At 40.3% G+C, this 21,650-nt stretch overlaps 1 protein-coding gene across 1 annotated transcript in view; it reads right to left on the reverse strand.

Moving 5' to 3' along the window:
* Positions 1–16,448: 16,448 nt before the first annotated feature.
* Fbxo47 (F-box protein 47) overlaps positions 16,449–21,650 on the reverse strand; it is a 41,592-nt gene continuing 36,390 nt past the window's right edge. The window contains exons 8-11 of the mRNA XM_008845281.1: positions 20,265–20,411; positions 18,677–18,819; positions 17,864–18,023; positions 16,449–16,860 (exon numbers count right to left, since the gene is read on the reverse strand). Of these exons, the coding sequence (XP_008843503.1) occupies positions 16,748–16,860; positions 17,864–18,023; positions 18,677–18,819; positions 20,265–20,411 (563 nt within the window). The 3' untranslated portion in view covers positions 16,449–16,747. The remainder of the gene's footprint in view (positions 16,861–17,863; positions 18,024–18,676; positions 18,820–20,264; positions 20,412–21,650) is intronic.

Below are 21,650 nucleotides of genomic sequence, written 5' to 3' on the forward strand. Positions count from 1 at the left end.
ACAATAGTAACACCAGGGTTGGTGGTGCACACCCTTAATCCCAGCACTTTGGAGGCAGAGGCAGGCAGATCTCTGTGAGTTCAAGGCCAGTCTGGTCTACATAGTGAGTTCCAGGCCAGCTGGGGCTAAAGGGAGGCTCTGCCTCAAAAAGACCAAAAAGAAAAAAAAAGTATTAAACTATATGATGATGTAAAATAAGTAAGCGACAGATGCTCTAATGTAATAACCATGGCTCTGAACATTGATATATATATATTCAGGTGTGATGTTCAGTGGCACCCTTGACATTTCACATTAAAATATTCCTCTGACTCCAGCATAACCGTGTATTTCAAACTACAATCCCTCCCTCCCTTTCTCCCTTCCTTTTCCTTTTCTTCCTCCCTCCTTCCTCTCTCCCTGCCTCTACGTTCCTTCCTTCTCTCCCTTTCCCTTTCCCTTCCCTTCCCACTTCCCAAGTACTAGGCTCATAGGCCTGTGCCACCATGCTTGGCTCACACTATAATTTTATACTTCAAGATAGCAATTCTACATCCTTACCTAAGCAAGTGCCAGCACTCTGAAGGAATCCAAAGCACAGAGTTAATTGTGGTGGTTAATCTTTATGGTGTAGTCTCTAATCAAGCTCACTCTGAAGGTTTTTATGATACGAAGTTCTTCAGTCTATATCCATATAAAACTGAAACAACTAGCCAATAATTCAGTGAGAGAGGGAAAAAGCCAATTTCAGTTGTTCATCAGCTACATACGCCATCAGATGTGGGCATGATGTAAGGAAGCAGGATCACTTTAAAATGTTATCTGTAAAATGTCATAGCTTTTTTATTAAGAATATTTATTTGCTGGGCATTGTGGTGCCTGCCTTTAATCCCAGCACTTGGGAGGCAGAGGCAGGTGGATCTCTGTGAATTCAAGGCCAGCCTGGCCTACATAGCGAGTTCCAGGCCAGCTGGAGCTACAGGGAGACCCTGTCTCAAAAGACCAGAAAAAAATTTTTTTTCACTTATTTGGTGGATGTGGGGAGCATGGGTGCCACAGCCTAAGTGTAGAGTCACAGGAAACTTGTGGGATGTCTGTTCTCTCCTTCCATCATGTGGGTCCCAGAGATCAAATTTAGGTCAACAGGCTTGACAGCAAGCACCTTTACCTGCTGAGTCATCTCTCCGTACATCCCTCAATAGTTTTAAGAAATAAGTTTTGGGGGCTGGAGAGATGGCTCAGCAGTTAAGAACACTGACTGTTCTTGCAGAAGACCTGGGTTTGAATCCCAGCAGCCACATGGCAGCTAACAACTGTCTGTAACTCCAGTTCCAGGGTATCCAACAGTCTTCTGTTCTCCACAAGCATTGCACGACACGGGTGCACTTACCTACATGCAGGCAGTACAGGCATACACGTAAAATAAAAATAATAAAAAAAATTTTTTTTTGGTCTTTTTGAGATTAAAGGCATGTGTCACCACACTTGGCTAATAAAAAAAAATTTTTTTAAATGTTTTGGAAAAAGATTGTGATTTAGTGTCTATACATCTATGCAATAAAATACTAAACTATAACAACAGGGTTTGTGTTGCTTTGTTTCCATTTTTGTTTTTTCAAGACAAGGACTCACTAAAAATGGCCCAGGCTGGGCTCAAACTCACCATCTTCCTGCCTTAACTTCTCAAGTGCTAGTACTTTTTTGTTTTGATAAATTTATTATTATTTTTAGATAGTCTTTATATGTTGCAATGGTTTATCTCATGTTTCCGGATTCAAGTGATCCTCCTGCCTCTGCCTTTCAAATAGTTGAAAAGCTAAACTTTTTTGGATTTCTGTTCTGAATCTGGGCTGGCCTGAAATGTGTTATGTGGCCCAGGCTGGCTTTGAACTTGTAGCAGTCCTCCTGTGCTGGCATTATAGGCATGAACTATCAAGTTTTACTGAATATTTAAACTACATGTGGGACTGGAGAGATGGCTCAGTGGTTAAGAGCACTGACCGCTCTTGTAGAGGACCAGGGTTTGATTCCCAACATTCACATCGTGGCTAGTAACCATCTGTAACTCCAGTTCCAGGTCTGACACCCTCTTCTGACCTCCACAGGCATTTCATGACACAGGTGCACTTATGCACATGTAGGCAATACACTCATACACATAAAGTATAAAGAATCCCCCCTAAAAAACTACATGTACATTGGAATGCTAAAGCACAATAAAACATTGACAATTTTATTTGTGTAATAAAAAGATTTTTTTTTATCTTTTTGAGACAGGGTCTCCTTGTAGCCCCAGCTGGCCTAGAACATCCTATGTAGACCAGGTTAGCCTCAAACTCACAGAGATCTGCCTGCCTTTGCCTCCCAAGTGCTGACTAAAGGCACGTGCCACAGTGAGTTCTAGGCCAGCTGGGGCTACAGGGAGACCCTGTCTCAAAAATACCCCCCCAAAAAAAGATTTTAAAAAAGATTTATTTTAAATTATACGTATGTGTGTGTCTATGGGTAGGTATTTGCATGAGTACAGTACCCACAGAGGCCCCAAGAGGGTGTCTGATCCCCTGGAGCTGGAGTTCCAGGTGTTTTAAGCTACCTGACAATGGGTGCTGGGGAATGAAGGTTGGGTCCTCTGCCAGAGCAGTACATGCTCTTAACTGTTGAACTATCTCTAAAGTCCCCTAGAGAATTTTTTTTTAACATGTATGTTTTGCCTGCATGTATGTAAGTGCACTGCATGTATGCAATGCCCATGGAGGTTAGAAGAGGGCATCAGATTGCCTGGAACTGGAGTTATGGATGGTTGTTGGCTGCCATGTACGTATGGGGAACTGAACTCGGGGCCTCTGCAAGAGAAAACAGTGCTCTTAACCACTGAGCCATCTCTCCAGCCCCTAATATAAAGTTTCATATAAATTTTATAAATCTGTATTATAGCCAGGCATGGTGGCTGTGAGGCATAGCCAACCTGTTCTACGTAGCAGGTTCCAGGTCAGCTAGCACTACAGGGAGATCTGTCTCAGAAAGACCAAAAAAAAAAAAATCATTAAAAAAAAAAAAATCTCTATTATAGTGCCATCATGACCAGTAAAATGGGGATTATATTTGGTCTATAGCAATGTAGTAAAAATGTATCTGAATACTTTATATTATTTAGAAAAAAATTAGGATGCTAATCCTAAAAATTAGGATGCTGGGAATCATTACACTAATAACTCAGTGAAAATATGGAAAAGTGATATATTTATTTCAGGAGACAGGATTACTAAGAGGATGAATTTTGAGAAAGTTAAATAAAGGAATGGTAGCTGTTACAAAGTTATAACCACCTACAGCTCATTTTCCTGAGTGTATGGAATAAACTCAAAGTTTCTGATCTTGAAATGGGGATAACAAAATTTGTTAAATTTCAGAAAACTTGATTTTCAAAAAAGGGTTAAATTTAGCATTATTCAGATTTCAAAATCCATTAACATATTTTAATTTTAAATTACTTACAAATAATGAGACTTTCCCTTATGCATAGTTGAAGTGGGACATTATTATAAATTACGTGGTTTGGCTTTATCAAACTCTATTTTAGTTTTTGAGACAGGGTCTCCCTGTAGTTGTAGCTGACCTGGAACTCACTATATAGACTAGGCTGGCCTGGATATCAGAGATCCACTTGCTTCTGCCTCCTAGTGCTAAGATTAAAGGCGTGTGCTACCATGCAGGACTTTTCAGGGTTTTTGTTTTGTTTGGTGGGGCAAATCTAACTCTCTCTCTCTATTTTTTGTTGTTCTTTTTGAAGCAGGGTCTCCCTGCAGCCCCAGCTGTCCTGGAACTCACTACGTAGACCAGGCTGGCCTTGAACTCACAGAGATCCGCCTGCCTCTGCCTCCCGAGTGCTAGGACTACAGGCGTGCGCCACCACGTCTGGCTCTAACTTTATTTTTGTTAAGTCTAGAATAAGATTTTCCCTCTTCCCCTCCCTTTAAAAACAAGGTCTCAGTTAGCCCAGGCTAGCCTCATACTCCCTTTGTGGCTGCTGCTGACTGAATTTCCAGTCTTCCTGCCTCCACTTCCTAAATGCTGAGATTACTGGCATTTACCCCATGCCCAGCCTATAAGTTAGTTTTATTCTTTCTTTTTTTTTTTTGGTCTTTTTGAGATAGGGTCTCCCTGTAGCCCCAGCTGTCCTGGAACTCACTATGTAGAACTCACAGAGATCTGCCTGCCTCTGCCTCCCAAGTAATTGAGTTCTCTTCTATTTTAAGCAAAGAATAAAATCAAAGCATATATAGAGTGGGAAACAAAAAACACCACTAACACATGTTCCTTTATAAAGTCAAACATGCTTAGGAAGGTAGAGTAAGAAATATTCTAGAACTTTATCACTAGTTGTGGTGGCACATATATGAAATCTCAGAACTTGGGATGCTGAAGCAGGATGATCAGGAATTCAAGGCCAGCCTTTATTTAATGAGACCCTGTCTCAAAACTCAACTCCAAATGGATCAAGGACCTGAACGTAAGACCTGATACTCTGGGGCTGAAGAGATGGCTCAGGGGTTAAGAGCACTGGCTGCTCTAGTAGAGGACCTGGGTTTGGTTCCCAACACCCACAAGGTGGCTAGCAACTGTTTGTAACTCCAGTTCTGGGGATCCAATGCCCTCTTCTGGCCTACCCAGGATATGCATGCATGTGATGCACTTACATACATGCAGGCAAAACATTCATATACATAAATGATTAAAATAATAAACAAAATAAAATAAAATAAATGAAAAAATGCAAAATGTGATTTAAAAAAGACCTGATACCTTGAATCTGACAGAGGAGAAAGTAAGGAATACACTTGAACTTATAGGCAAAGGAAAGAACTTTGTGAACAGGACTCCAATAGCAGACATTAAGGCCAATTGACAAATGGGATTACATGAAACTAAAAAGACTCTGTACAGCAAAGAACATCATCATTCACATGAAAAGGCAACACACAGTATGAGAAAACATCTTTACCAGCTATATATCAGATAGAGGGTTAGTATCTAAAATAGTTTTTAAAACTACAAAATTGAAACATCAAAAAACAAATAGACCAATTAAAAATTGGGGCAAGGAACTAAACAAAAAGTTCTTATACAATTAAATGCAAATGACTGGGAAATAGTTTTTTAAATGTTCTGCATCCTTAGCCATCAAGGAAATTAAATAAAACTACTTTGAGATTTCATCTTATCCCAGTCAGAATAGCTAATATTAAAAACAAAACAAGGAGGGCTGGAGAGATGGCTCCGCAGTTAAGAACACTGGTTGTTCTTGCAGAAGACCCAGGTTTGAATCCCAGCCACCCACACGGCAGCTAACAACTGTCCATAACTCCAGTTCCAGGGGATCTGACAGCCTCTTCTGTCCCTCCACCGGCTTTTCATGACACGGGTACACTTACATACAGGCAAGCAGTACATGCATAGACATAAAATAAAAATAATTATAGAAATAAATAAAAATAAAAACAAAACAAGGACTGGAGAGATAGCTCAGTGGTTAACAGCACTGACTGCTCTAACAGACGACCCAGATTCAATTCCCAGCACCCCATGGCAGCTAATTGTCTGTAACTCCAGTTCCAGGTGATCTGACACCCTCTTCTGACATCCTGGAGCATTGTACAACACAGGTGCACTTATACACATTCAGGCAATACACTCATACATGCAAAATAAAAATAATAAATATTTTTAAAAAGCAAGGCTGGGTGTGGTGGTGCATGTCAAGACCAGCCTGGTCTACATAGTGAGTTCTAGGCCAGCTGGGGCTATAGGGAGACCCTGTCTCAAAAAGACCAAAAAACCCCCAAAAATAAAAAAACAAAAAAATCCAGCAGGGCATGGTGCTCTCTGTGAGCTTCAGGCCAGCTGTGGCTACAGGGTGAGTCTGTTCAAAATACACCACACCCACACACACGCTGCCATGGATGTGGGAAAAGAGAAACATGTATTCACTGCTGGTGAAAGTGCTGGTGCAGTCACTATGGAAATCAGCGTGGTGGTTCTTCCAACAGCTAGAAATAGATTTAGTGCATGATCCAGCTATATCACTCCGGGATATATACCTAGAAGACTTTATATCCTACTACAGGGATTCTTGCTCATTCATGTTCATTGCTGTTCTAGTCACAATACCCAGGAAATGGAAACAATCTAGATGTCCATCAACTGATGAACAGATAACAGACATTGAAAATGTGGTACATTTACACAATGGCATTTTATTCAGCTGTTAAGAAAAAATAAAATTATGAAATTCACAGGTAAATGGATAGAAATGGAAACAATCATTCTGAGTGAGGTAACCCAGACCCACAAAGACAAACATCACATGTTCTCTCATATGTGGGTGTTAGTTTTGAATCTTGTGTTTCATTGGAAAACCCATAGAGGTCAGGAAAGTAGTAAGAGGTCATGGGAAAGTGTATTCAAGGGAGGGGAGATAGAATGTAGTGATATAATGAGGGAAAGAGAAATAATGGAAGAGGAATGGTTAAATGGGGTGGGGGATGGGAGGGCAGGGTAGAGGAAGTATGGGAGGGATAACTAACACTAAAGGCCTTTAAAAATATTTTATTTGGGGGCTGGAGAGATGGCTCAGTGGTTAAGAACACTGACTGTTTTTGCAAAAGACCCAGGTTCGAATCCCAGCACCCACATGGCAGCTAACAATTGTCCGTAACATTGCATGACACTGGTGTACTTACCTACATGCAGGCAATACATGCATACACATAAAATAAAAATAATTTTAAAAAAGTACACCATTATGCAATTCCCCATGGAGGTCAGAAGATGGCATCAGAATCTCTGGAACTGGAGTTACAGACAATTGTTAGACACCATGTGGGTGCTGGAAACTGAACCTGGGTCCTCTGTAAGAGCAGCCAGTGCTTTTAAGCACTGAGACTTTAGCCCCCTTCTCTTGCTTTTTGAGACAGGGTCTCCTTGTAGTCCCAGCTAACCTGGAACTCAAGATGTAGAAAGCTGGTCTCCATCTCACAGAGATCCACCTGCCTCTGGCTCCTGAGTGTTGGGATTAGAGGCATGAGCCACCACACCCAGCTCACTAAAGACCTTTTGAAAAAGTCGTATGGAAACCTACTACTTAGAAGCTTCATTCTAAGGAAGCTTAAAGAGTTTAAATGGAGTTACTCTTTAATGGGGGAGGGGAATAACAATGCCCCTACTAGACACAACAGGCTAGTAAACAAAAAGCCCAGCACCAAGAATGAGTTACCTCTTTGGGGGTGTCCTGGTTTGTTTCTTCATTGCTGTGACAAAATACTCTGACCAATACCAGCTTGGGGAGGAAAGAGTTTACTCAGCTTACATCTCTCAGGTCGCAGTTCATCAGGGAGCCCAAGGTAGGAACTCAGGGCAGGAACCTGGAAACAGGAGCTGGAGCACAGGCCATGGAGGAACGCTGCTTACTGACTTGCTCCCCTGGCCCCTGCTCAGCCTGCTTTCTCATGCAACACAGGCCCACCTGCCCAGGGGTGGCACCACCCACAGTGGGCTGGGCCCTCCCACATTACTCATCAACAAGATGCCCTCAGACATGGCCACAGGCCAGTCCAATAGAGGCAATTCCCCAATTGAGGCTCCCTCAACCCAGGTGTGTCAAGTTGACACTAAAGCTATCCAGCACAGGGGGTGTTGGCCAGTGAGGTCCCATAGACTTCTAGACATTACTATTTCCACTGTTCTTTGTTACCCTCCAGAATTTGACAGTAAGATCCTGTTGTAAAAGACAGCACATACTTGAGTCATGGAACATGGAAAAATCAAGCTGGTACTGACCTGGAAGCTTCATCCCTACTGACTAGCATTCATAGTGCTGGAAGGTGCTATTCATGCAACCAGAAGAGAAAAGCAATCACCTGTTTTACTCAGCTGTGAATCCTGCAAGCTACAGTAACAATTGGCCTGGCAAAATATGCCCACTGGTGCAATAGTGGCATGAATGTTATGGGAGTAACTAAACAGTTTCTGATTAGATTTAAGGGCCACTCCACAAGACTAAACCCCCATACCTAGCACCATTATCAGGGCCAAGAACCTGTAACTAGATAGGTCATTGACCCTAGGGGAGAACCTACTACTATTACTCTGTTAAATGGACATAGTCTTAGTCTTAATTACTTATCCTTATACCCTTAGATAAGTGCTTCTCTCAATCTTCATCAGAGAAGCTTCCTTTCATAGTAGATCATGATTAACAGAGACCCACAACTGGTCAGCATGTAGAGAACAAGAGACTGTAGAAAAAGGCTGCACATGCCTCTAATCCCAGCACTCGGGAGGCAGAGGCTGGTGGATCTCTGTGAGATGGAGACCAGCCTGGTTTACATAGTGAGTTCCAGGCCAACTGGGACTACAGGGAGACCCTGTCTCAAAAACACTGAGAGAGGAGAGAGAGGGAGAGAGAGAGAGAGAGAGAGAGAGAGAGAGAGAGCAGAATACACAATCCTAAACAGGACATCTATATCATACCCCTTCTCCCAAGGTTCAAGGATGGTTGAGTAAAAGTGTGTGGAAAGACAAAGAGCCAGAGGCTGTGTGGATGACTACAACAATACTGTTTTCTGGACAGAATAGGGAAATTGCACATAGGAATTCACAGTGGTTGTAACAACACACCCAAGATGCACACAAGCTCAAGCAAGACAAAATCACTAGCACGGAGTAGGGAGATGAACAAGAAGTTCCATACCTAGCTGAGAAGCCATGGCAATTGATAGCTGCTGGGAGAGGGAGAGTCAGTTTTAAGGGCATGACTCCTGGTAGGTTGGTCATGCTCCAGGGAATAGATCTATACTCAAGAATATTTGAGCAACACAAATTGGACTCAATGGACTTTATTATTTAAATTTTTTCATATGTTTTCCTTTAGTTACTTAAGACTTATTTATAATAGTTGCTTTAAAGTGTTTGTCATGGGGCTGGAGAGATGGCTTAGCGGTTAAGAACACTGACTATTCTTGCAGAAGACCCAGGTTCGAATCCCAGCACCCACATGGCAGCTAACAACTGTCTGTAACTCCAGTTCCAGGGGATCCGACAGCCTCTTCTGTCCTCCATGGGCATTGCATGACACAGGTATACTTACCTACATGCAGGTAATACATGCATACCATAAAATAAAAATAATAAATAAAATATTAAACTGTTTGTCATTTATTATTTATTCATTTATTTAGTTTTTTTTTTTTTGAGACAGGTCTCCCTGTAGCCTCAGCTGGTCTAGAACTCACTATGTAGACAAGGTTGGCCTTGATCTCACAGAAATTCACCTGCCTTTGCCTCTGAAGTGATGGGATTAAAGGTGTGTGCCACTGTGTCCAGCAATCTTTTTTGTAAGTTTATTTTTAATCAAGTATATGTGTGTGTATATGGGTGGGGGGTATGTGTACATGAGTGCAAGTGCCCTCAGAGGCCAGAGGTATTAGATCCCCTGGTGCTGGAGTTACAGGCTGCCCAATGCAGGTGCTGGGAATTAAACCTGAGTCATCCAGAAGAATATCCCTGGCTTTATCTTTTTAAAAAAGATTTATTTTATGTGTGTATTTATTTTTGCATATATATATATATATCACATGTGTGCAGTGCTTGTGGAGGACAGAAGAGTGTTGGATCCCCTGATCTGGAGTTACAGTTATGGGCTGCCATGTAGGTGCTGGGAACAAAACCAGGGTTCTCTGCAAGAGCAGTAAGTCCTTTTAACTACTGAGCCATCCCTCCAGCCCCTCGATGTTTATTTATTTATTTATTTACTTATTTATAAAGAGAAAGGACACAAAGTTGGGAAAGTAGGAAAATGGGGACGGTTCTGGGAGGAGATAGGGAGGGGGTGAATATGCTCAAGATACATTGTATGAAATTATCAAAGAATAAAAATATTATCATTAATTTTTTGTTGTCTTTTTTTTTTTTTTTTTTTTTAAACAGGGTCTCCCTGTAGCCCCAGCAGGCCTGGAACTCCCTATGGAGAGAGGCTGGCCTGGAAGTCACAGAGATCTGCCTGCCTCTGCCTCCCAAGTGCTGGGATTAAAGGTATATACCACCACACCCAGCCTTTTTCTGTCTTTTTGAGACAGGGTCTCCTTGCAGCCTGGCCTTGATCTCACAGAGATCTGCCTGCCTCTGCATCCCAAGTGCAAAATATTATTTAAAAAAACATGAAAGCAGAGACTTGGGGCTAGAGAAATGGCTCAGTGGTTAAGAGCACTGGCTGCTCTTGCAGAGGACCCAGGTTCTCTTCCCAGCACCTACCCTACATGGTGGCTAACAACTACTCATAACTCCAGTTCCAGGGGATCCGACACCCTCTTCTGCTCCATGGGCATTGCATGCATGGATATACTTAGATACATGCAGGCAAAAGACTCATACATACAGAAAATAAAAATAAAGGAAAGAAAAAAGGACAAAAACTTTTTTGTGTGTGTGACAAGAGTCTCACCATGTAGCCCTGGCTGGACTTGAACTCACAGAGATCTACCTATCTCTGCCTCCTGAGTGCTGCAATGAAAGGCATGTGAAACCACACCTGGTTAAAACATGGTACTTTTATAGGGATAAGGATATAGGATGCTGCTCAGTGGTAAAGCACTTATGCACAATGCTCTGAGTTGTATCCCCAGCACTGAAAGGAGAAAGGGAGAGGAGGCAAGGAAAGAGGGAGAAGAAGGGAAGACAGAGACACTGCGAGGTCTTGTAGCCATGGGAAGTTGCAGGTAATTCACAATATTTAATTACTTATTTAGGGTTCAAACTGGCATAAATATGATAATTGTAACATCTCTAGTTTAGCACCAATTGGAATAATGCTTCGGGATTTCATCTCTGAATTAATTACTATATTAATTATATTAATACACATTAATTATAATACTACAACAATGTTGAATTTTGTTCTACTTACATATTACTGTTCAATTTATGGGCAGTTACTAGTGAAGTTAATCTTTATATATTACATTATTAATGATAATATCAAAAACATATAACTGCAATATTATTTTGTACTAAAACAATTCTTTGGGACTGGGAATATAGCTAAGTAGTAGACTGTGTGTCCAGCATGCTTAAGTCCTGAGTTCAGGCTTCAGCAGCCAAACAAACAAACAGACTTGGAATGCAGTTGAGCAATATATTCCTTGCCCAACAAATACAAGGTTCTGGGTTTAGTTTCCAATCTCTAGTGTTAAAAAATAAGTTTATACCACCCCTTCCTTTTGGGGGCGGGGGGCTAGGGTCTCACTATGTAGCACTAGCTGGTAGCTGGCCCGGAACTCACAATGTAAATCAGGCTAGCCTCAGACTCACAGAGAATCTACCTGCCTGTGCTTTTGGCCTGCTAGGATTAAAGAGCCACATTACCACACCCTGCTTTTGTTTTGAGGCAAGGTCTTGCTAAATAGTCTTGGCTGACCTGGAACTCAACATATAGACCAGGCTGGCCTCAAAATTGAGGCAATCTTCCTGCCTCTGAGTCCTAAGTACTGGGATTACAGATATGTGTACCATAGCTAGTTCTGACAATTCATTAAAAAAAAAATAATCACTGTAGCTGAGCATGGTGGCCCATGCCACTTCAGCACTGGGAGGCAGAAACAGGCAGACCTCTGTGAGTTCAAGTCCAGTCTGGTCTACATAGTGAGTTCCAGGCCAGCTGAGGCTACAGGCTGCCCTTGCAGAGGACCCAGGTTCAGCTCCCAGCACCCACATGGCAGCTAATAACCATCCTCTACTCCTATTCCAGGTATCCAATGCCCTCTTCTGACCTCTATGGGCATTGCATGAAATGGGTATACTTTACATACATGCAGGAAAAACACACATACACATCAAATAAAAATATTTTTTTGACAGGGTCTCCCTAGTCCCAACCCACCTGGAAGTCACTATATGGACCAGGCTAGCCTCGATCTAACTCTGTCTGTCAAGGGCTGGGATTAAAGGTGAACCTCCACTACACAACCTTTTTTTTTTTCATCTCTTTGAGATAGGGATTCCCTATAGCCCCAGCTGTCCTGGAACTCACTATGTAGACCAGGCTGGCCTTGAACTCACAGAGATCCACCTGCCTCTGCCCCCTGAGTGCTGGGATTAAAGGCAGGCACCACCATGCCCGGCATAGCTTATTTTTTTCAAAGATCACTAATGGGTTGGGGATTTAGCTCAGTGGTTGGTTGAGTGCTTGTCTAGCAAGCTCAAGGTCCTGGGTTCAGTCCTCAGATCCCCCGAGGCTACACAGAGACCCTGTCTCAAAAAAGACCAAAAAAAAAATCACTGTACAGTTATAATTAACAGATAATTCTCCAACCAGAAACTCAATGACTTGCACAATGAGAAACTTTGAACACACTGAAAATGTTTCTAGTTTAAACTTAATTTTATTACTATGAATAAATATTTAATAAAGTTTAGCAAATATTATTTGAGTGTCAAAGACTTTTATCATAAATACAATGCTTTTGAAAATACAATGCATTCTTCCAGTCAGTGCTAATAAGACTTCCAGTAACCACAGAAACTGTCAAAGGATTTTACGGAAATCTGTAATCATGTGACTAAGTACCATCGCTATAAGGAAGCTGACCTTGAACAATTATCACATAAAAAAGGTAGTGTTTATTTCTTAGACATGAAGTGGTTCCATACTCTCTGCCGGGTACCTCCCACTTGCTCTGTTCTCCAAAGGTGAATAATTACTTTGGCAATAAAATTTTTGTTATTAACAAAGGACTGGAAACATAAACCAAATCAACACAGGCTGGGAAACTTGTGAAGCAGATGCCTATTATTCCCAATGCACTTAACCTAGTAGGTAATGCTGAGCTTTGCTGCATGAACTATCACTTATTATTGCCTACACTATGAGTAGGACAAAGGTGAGAGGAAGAAGGCATTTTCTGAAATAGTGTTAAATATGAAAACCTACAGCTTCATACGGTATAGAGTACTTACTATAAGATACAAACTTTAGTTTCTAAGTAGCAACATTAATTTACTAATATAACCGTGGTGTGGTATATGTATAGAAACAACAATAAGGTGAAATGTAATGATGTATTGTTGATTTTGCCTTCTAATAAAAGTAAAAATCATCCTATAAATCAAAGTCAAAGGAGGCCAAGGACATCACTATAAAAAGGAAAAAAGTTGCTGGGTGTGGTGGAGCACACCTTTGCTCCCAGCACTTGGGAGGCAGAGGCAGGTGGATCGCTGTGAGTTTGAGGTCAGGCTGGTCTACATAGAATTTCTAGGCCAGCTAGGGCTACATAGTGAGACCCTGTTTAAAAAAAAAAGAAAGAAAGAGAAGAAAACAGTTCTGGGAGCCTAGATCTTCCAATGTACATCTAGGCCAGTCTTCTGATTTAGAAAGACAGGAGAAACATCTGATTAGTTAGTAGTTTGCATAGGGTTATTGCAACTGTTCTAGTGAGGACTATAGTCTTTTAGGGTTTTAATCTAGTCATTTTCAACGTTCCTCTTTCTGTGTTTTCTGTAGTAAGACTGCCTATCACTTAAGTCTCAGTACAAATGCTTTTGCAAATTAACTTTCCACTTTAAAATTCAAAATCACACTTTATTCCTGATGACAAATATACTCACAAACAAACAAACAAACACCAAAACCAAACCAGATCATTGAATTGTAGAAACTGCAGATTTGGTCTCAAATATACGGTAATAAAATTAAGAATTTCTCAGTTTACTCTTTTTTTTTTTTTTTTTTTTTTTTGAGGCAGGGTCTCTCTGTAGCCCCAGTTGGCCTGGAACTTGCTATGTAGACCTGGCTGGCCTTAATTTTACAGAGATCTACCTGCCTCTGCCTCCAAGTGCTGGGATTAAAGGCATGTGCCAATTCATTTTTATGAGACAGAAAAATGCTTATCGTGCCGGGCATGGTGGCACACACCTTTAGTTCCAGCACTGGGGAGGCAGAGGTAGGCAGATCTCTGTGAGTTCCAGGACAGCTGGGGCTACAGGGAGACCCTGTCTCAAAGAGACCCCCCCAAAAAAAGAAAAAAAAAGAAAAATGCTTATCATTTATCTACTGCCTTTATAGAATAAAAAAAATTGTTTTCCCAATTCTGGAAAGGGGAAGGTAATAATAATGGTTAATAAAATAATGTGAATTTAAAAGAATTTTTAGCAGTGAGTCATGTCAACAAGGGTATAATGAAATTCAAAATCCAGATCAAAGATGCTTTAAGTTATCTGGGTTATAGGTCAGTGGTAGAATGCTTGCCTAGCATGTGTGAGGCTCTGAGTTCAATTCCCACCGCAGGAATTTTTTTTTTTTTTTTTTTTTTTCCTTTTTGAGACAGGGGCTCCTTGTAGCCCCCGCTGTCCTGGAACTCACTATGTAGACCAGGCTGGCCTCAAACTCACAAAGATCCACCTGCCTCTGCCTCCCAAGTGCTAGGATTAAAGGCGTGCACCACCACGCCCAGCCTAGGAAAAATTTTTAATTAAAATATGTGTCTTTTATAAACTTGTTCAAAATAACTGCTGTGGAGACTAACAAAATTCAAAGAATTAAAGGAAATATTATAATGCCAAATTTATTTCTATAAGAAAAATAAAATAATCTACTAAGCAAAATCTAAAAAATATTCACTATTTATATTAACATTTAAATTTTTCTCTATTTTTTCTTTTCTTCCAAGACAATGTCAACCTGAAATCACCAGTGTTTTGAGAAATAGTCCTTCTAAAGAGGGTATGGGAAAAAAGAGACAGGAAAAATGCTATTAAGGTGTCACTTTGTACTGCTGTGGTACCTGTCTTCACTATTAGGCTACATGCCTAATCTCACAGTTATAGATGAATTCTGGTTTTGGTTTTTGTTGTTGTTGTTTGTTTACTTGGGTTTTTTTCCCAGAAGTTTTGTTTGTTTGTTTTTTGAGACGGGGGTGGGGTGGGGGGTTGGGGTGGTGTTTCACTATGTAGCCCTGGTTGGCCTGGAACTTGCTGTGTAGACAAGGCTGGCCTTGAACTCAGAGATCTATCTGGCATGCTGGGAGTAAAGGTGTGTGCTACCATGCCCAGCCTTGTAGACAATTCTTTAACTAAGCAGAAGAAAATGAAACAAGGGTAAAAGAAATAATTTTTTTTCCCTAAATCTGCAAATGATGAACTCTGGAGGGAAAAAAAAATCTACTGGTAGAATTATAGTTGGACAATGAAAGGAAACTAATTTTTTTTTCTTCTTAGCCATCTCTCCAGTCCCTTCTTTTCCTTTTTTTGGAGACAGGGTCTCATTATGCAGCCCAAGGTAGCCTGGAACTCACAATGTAGACCAGGCTGGCCTCAAACTCATAGAGATCCACCTGTCTCTCCCTCCTGAGTGCTGGGATTAAAGGTATGTGCCATTACATGGGACAAGGCAAATACTTTTTGATCCTTCCAGATTAAAGGTATTTTTGCTACTGAAATGTATTAAAATCTTGTTATCACAATTTTTATTTCTCTGCAATATTCCCTGTTCCTCATCCTATCAAATTTTTCACTGAGCCCTTTTGTCAAAATTCAAGAATGTCCCACAATTACTACCTTTCTTTTGCAGGTACTTTCAGTATTTCATATGGTTCCTAGGAAAATAAAAGCAGCCTCTGCGGAGTCCAGTGAGAAGGTGGGTGTCAAGATGTGAGGTGATGGTGGGCTGGGGAACCAGCTCAACTGCAGAGCATTTGCTTAGCATGCACTAGGTCTGGGTTTGACTGGAGAGCAAGGGCACAAGAAGAGGACGTGAGGGATCTAGGAGGCCTCCTGAGTTGTTTCTGCTTTCATCATACAACTGGAGGGTGAAGGCTTATGATAGGTCTACTGAATAGTCTCCTTGAGCTTCTTGGGATCCATTGACTTGAATGAAACAGTCAAACAAACAGCCACTCTGATCCTCCATGCTTCCATTTTTTATCATCAAACCCCACTCTTTGAGACAAGGAGTAAAGTACTAAGAAGGGGAAATTATTTGTGAAGATTGTTTTGGTAGTGGAAGAGCTATTTTCTTTCACTATACTTTTTCTCTTGCTACAATATTTTTCTCTAATCACCAGGAAAGTATAGAAGATTATTTGATTATATTAAGATAATATATATCTTCCTCTCCTTATAGACTTTTGTATGATTGTCTTGAAGGAAATATAGCATGTATGTCTATATGTACATAGATATACATATACATGTATCCACACATACTTCTTTTGGATTTTTTCTGCAAAACAGGATTAAAATATAATAATGTGATTTATATTCCATACATTCTAAAACACCATATTGGAAATCTTCACAAAACATTTCTGGGCTATACTCAACCTAAGCAAAGTGAATAGATAACACTATTCACTGAATAATGGATATGCTATAACTATGAAACAGAATTATCTTTTGCTTTAAAGAGCCACATGAACAGGTTGGGTTGGCTGTAGATTTTTGGACAGTTAACATTCTGTTTTGGTTTGATATTGGGTTTACTAAAGCCTGGAAAGGCAGAGCTTATTTTCCAGAAAAACTGCAACATATTCTTGGATTAACCTGTTGCTTTGTATTGATAATAGTGAAAGTTGTTACTGCTAAAATCCTATGTCGTTTTGGATTTCTTGGTTACTTAGATGACCAAAAGCCCAACAGGTACTCCCTTTGGATGTGAAAAAGCAGCATTCTTCTAAGTGGTAGTTCAGTGATGCTTTCTTGAAATGCAAAGCTTTCTGAGTGTTTAGGAAGAGAGAGCATTCATAGTCAAATACAGAACCTCCTTATGGAAGTTAGCCTGAGCATGGAGAAGATGGAACAAATTCAGAAAGGCTCTGTCATCTTCATCACGATCTCCTACGTGCCATACACAGGAATAGACAGTAGGGAAAAGGAGACATTAAACATCTTAACGTATGGCTTAGGAATAGAAAATGTTCTAATTTTTTCTAATAATATTTAAACAGAAAGCTCTGTTGGTGATCTTAAGTCAGACATTTACCACTAAAATCATGAAGTTAGAACATGGAAAAGGATACTGGTCTATGCTTTAGTAATCTCTAACTTTATGACACTAGCCAAGCCAGGTAATTTCTCTAAGCTTTATTTTTCTCATCTATAAAACAGGGTTAATTGTAATGTTGGTTACCTAATAAAACTGAGTATCTGCGAAACCTCTACAAATACATTATTATGAGGATTATGATAGTTGGTAAGTAAGCAAATTAATTCTTTAAATTTTTTGTCCAGCATAATTGAAATTAGTTCCTTTTAGAACAGACTCTTCAGTTTTAAGTTTGGTATTGAAACCAATACCAGATTTTTAAGGTGACAAAAGCCAGGAACTAAAAATATCTCATGGAAAAATGAAAAAAAAATCTTGTTTTTTTTTTTGTTTTATTTTTTTTGTCTTTTTGAGACAGGGAGACCCTGTAGTCCCAGCTGACCTGAACTCACTATGTAGACCAGGCTGGCCTTGAACTCACAAGAGAGCCACCTGCCTCTGCCTCCCGAGTGCTGGGATTAAAGGTGTGTGCCACCATGCCCGGCTAAAAGGTCTACTTCTTATATTGTTAATTTAGAAATACTAGTCTACAGAGAACTAAGTCTCTCTGTCTCTCTCTGTCTCTCTGTCTCTCTCTCTCTCTTGCTCTGTCTGTCCTTCTTTGTTTTTCTGTCTCTGCCTCTGTCTCATATAGGTTCTTTCTGTATACCCAGGCTGGCCCTAAATTCCAGATCCTCCTGTTCCTGCTCAGCCCTGAGTACTGGTGTGCACCACCAGGCCCAGCTAGTTCCATCCTAAGTGGAGACCAGAAGGCACTCTCTCACACACCTGTGCACTGTCTAAATTCTCACTTACCAGATATAACCGGCTGCAGCATTTCCATCGTAACACAGGCAAATGCATTGGCCACATTCTGCAGGAAGTGATTTCTTTCCAGTGGAGTACTAAAGACTTTACAGACTTTTTGCATCATTTTCACTGTCCAGTCCATGCAGTATAGTTCTTTCTCACTCACCTGATTTAGACATACAAAGCATTATTATAAATCTTCATTTGAAGAAAGCTGTAGAACTTGAAAGTGACATTGACAATGATGACTTATGATTTAGCATAGTTTATTACATGATACCCCACTGACTCTGTTAATGGGAAATGCTCAGCAAATGAATAAAATCGGGCATGATGGCACATGCCTATAATACCAACACTCAGAAATTCAGGGTCACCTTTGGTTATATAGGTTTGATGCCAACCTGGGCTACATGAGACCCCATCTCAAAAAACAAGAACAAACAAAACATATATATGTGTGTATATTGTTAGGGCTGTGTGTGTGTTGTAGGATTTCATAAATGCTGGGCAAGCAATTCTACTACTGAATTAAAAACTAGCTCCTCTGGTAGGTCAAGTATAACATTAAATAACTTGCTAAGAAAAAAACTAATGTGTATGAGTGTTTGCCTGCATGTACTTAAGTGCAACTGTATCATGCAGTGTCCACAGAGTCCAGAAGAGGGCGTGTATCCCCTAGAACCGGAGTTAAGGACGGTTGTTAGACCCCATGTGGGTGCTGGGAATCAAACCTTTGTCCTTTGCAGTGCTCTTAAAAGCCAGTGCTCTTAATCACTGAGCCATCTCGCCAGCCCTGAGAAAACTATATTTACTTACCAAAGCCAAAAAGACTATGAGCCTTGCCAGTTCAATGGCACGTCCATTAACAGCTTTACTAGCCATGAAAGTGAAGCAGATGTTGTTCCCACTTAGGATCAGGAGACGTGCACTATTCTCTAGAAGCCACTCCCGGGGAACCACTTGTTTAGAGGAAGAACAGTTATTCAATGAGAAACCACACAGTTACTATAGCAAATATCTTTAAATACACTTGATATTATATTGTTTTACTGAAAATATAATTAATGGCCAGGAATGGTGGTGCACGCCTTTAATCCCAGCACTCGGGAGGCAGAGGCAGGAGGATCTCTGTGAGTTCAAGGCCAGCCTGGTCTACATAGTGAGTTCCAGGACAGCTGGGGCTACAGGGAGACCCTGTCTCAAAAAGACCAAAAAAACAAAAAAAAAAAAAAAAAAAAAAAAAACCCAAAAGAAAAGAAAAAGAAAATATAATTAATGCCAAGGGAAACACTCAGAAAAAAATATTTTCATTCAAACAAAGACTACTGCCAAGTCATGGTGGCTTTTACAGCTGTACTTGTAGTACAGTCAAAGCAATTCTTCTACATATATCAGCAAGCAAAGTGATAATCTGTATAAGGATAAAACCCTTGTAAACTTCAGAATCTAAAGTAATTGTTTCACCCTTCCTATACTTACAGGAGAGGGCTTTCTTTTTACAAAACCTAGAAAGGTATATGTGGGAACTTGTAAAATGAGACTAAGCAAACTAAATAATGAAGGTTTCAAATAATTAATAATAATAATAATAATAACTGGAAATTGAGCTCCTCCCTGAGGAGCTGTTGATGGGTACTGGTGGAAGAGGAGTCACTGTCTTCAGTTGTATATCCATTGGTGAACCTACCAGGCTCTATGGACAGTTCCACATCCATAGTCATGTGGATAGCACTTAAATTTAGTGGGTCACAAAACAAAGACATGAACAAGGGAAAAACTTGGAGGGAGATTCAAGAGGGTGAGGAGTAAGAGAAAGCAGAATGATATATATATATGAAATTGTCAAAGAAAAAAATTAATAAAAAATGGAAACTGAAAGGAAGGTAGTGCTTTAATCCCAGCACTCCGGAGGCAGAGGAATCTCTGTGAGATCGAGGCCAGCCTGGTCTACACAGTGAGTTCCAGGCCAGCAGGGGATACAGGGAGACCCTATCTCAAAAGGATCCAGAAAAAAAAAGAGGAAGGTGATTATAAAATGCTTTCGAGCAGTTAGCAGAGAAACAAAACTACAGCTGGGTGAGGTGCATGCCTTTAATCCCAGCACTTGGGAGGCAAAGGCAAGTGGATCTGTGAGTTCAAGGCCAGCTTGGTCTCCAAAACAAATACAGGCCAGCTGGGGCTACAGGGAGACCCAGACTCAAAAAGACAAAAAAATAAAAACAAAAAAAAACCCCAAAACCAAAAAACCCCCAAACAAACAACAAGCTAACAAACAAACAAAACTATAAATAAAGCAGTTAGTGACTTCTTATATGTACTTTCATGTTGAATTGTCTGTATAATTTTATAACTGCATTCTAATAATAAATTTCTATTACTCTATACTAGTAAATATATATTTTACCTGATAGTTCATCTACAAGACTGATGACATCATCTGCTGTCCACTCTTTGGAACTTGTGTCATAGAGTAATTTAATGGCATCAGCCAACCCTTTCAGATTAGATTCCTCTGTAGGCTCTTCTACCATTTCCTGCCAAATCACCTGCCCTGAATTGAAAAAAATGCTAGGCTATGATAGAATAGATGGCTTTGTGATAAAATTTCAAGATTTTTTTTTTACAATGGAAAGGATTATATAATGGAATTCCATTACTTATACAAGCTACATAAAATGTCAATTTTGATAGCTTTATAAATTTTGAGTTTCCCACTAATGTGATGAAACATGGAAGCAGTAGTAGTAAGCCAAGAAACTAAGTAGTTTCACCACGAAGAATAGTGCTTTTGCAACTCTTCATTTAGAAGCCTGCACCCACATTTGGTATGTCGTACTTTCTACAGCTCTCTAGAGGCCCACATCCACGTTGCTGTTCCTGGTGTGTGTTACCTTCTGAGTGCCTCTTTCTCTTAATCCTTGTGCTTAAACCTATATTAAAATACATTTTAACCCCAAACTCTTTTTCATAAAAAAGAATAGTGCTTTTATTTATTGTTAATTTATTATTTTTTGTGTGAGTGTGCATGCATGTGGAGGTCAGAGATCAACTTCAGGTATCTTCCTTCTCATGAATCACTCATTTTAATTTATTTTTCTTTTTTTAAAATTTTATGTGTATGCATGTGTTGCCTGTATGTAGGTAACTGTACCCATGTCGTGCAATGCCCATGGAGGTCAGAAGAGGCTGTTGGATCCACTGGGACTGGAGTTATGGACATTTTTTTAGCAGCCATATGGGTGCTGGGATTCCAATCCGGGTCTTCTGCAAGAACAGCCAGTGTTCTTAACCACTGAGCCATCTCTCCAGCCCCTCATCTTAATTTTTTTTTTTTAGTCTTTTTGAGACAAGGTCTCCCCATAGCCCCAGCTGGCCTGGAACTCTATGTAGACCAGGCTGGCCTTGATCTCCCAGAGATTGGACTGCCTCTGCTTCCAGAGCGATGGGATTAAAGGTGTGTGCCACAATGCCCAGTCCATCTTAATTTTTCATTTTTAAAAAATATTTTATTTATTGCTGGGCATGGTGGCACACATGTTTAGTCTCAGCACTTGGGAGGCAGAGGCAGGCAGAGACAGGGTCTCCCTGTAGTGAGGCCTGGCCTGGAACTCACTATGTAGACCAGGCTGGCCTCAAACTCACAGAGATCCATCTCCTTCTGCAATACAGATTGGAATGGCAATGCTATAATTTTGCTAAAATCACATAAAATCTAATAGCCTTCTAAAATGGAACATACTGTCTTTGAGAATCTTTCAAACATGTGTTCCATGACATAGTAATTCAATCA

The sequence above is a fragment of the Nannospalax galili genome, unplaced genomic scaffold (genome assembly GCF_000622305.1).
Source record: "Nannospalax galili isolate Female #2095 unplaced genomic scaffold, S.galili_v1.0 scaffold1382, whole genome shotgun sequence".
NCBI lineage: Eukaryota > Metazoa > Chordata > Mammalia > Rodentia > Spalacidae > Nannospalax > Nannospalax galili.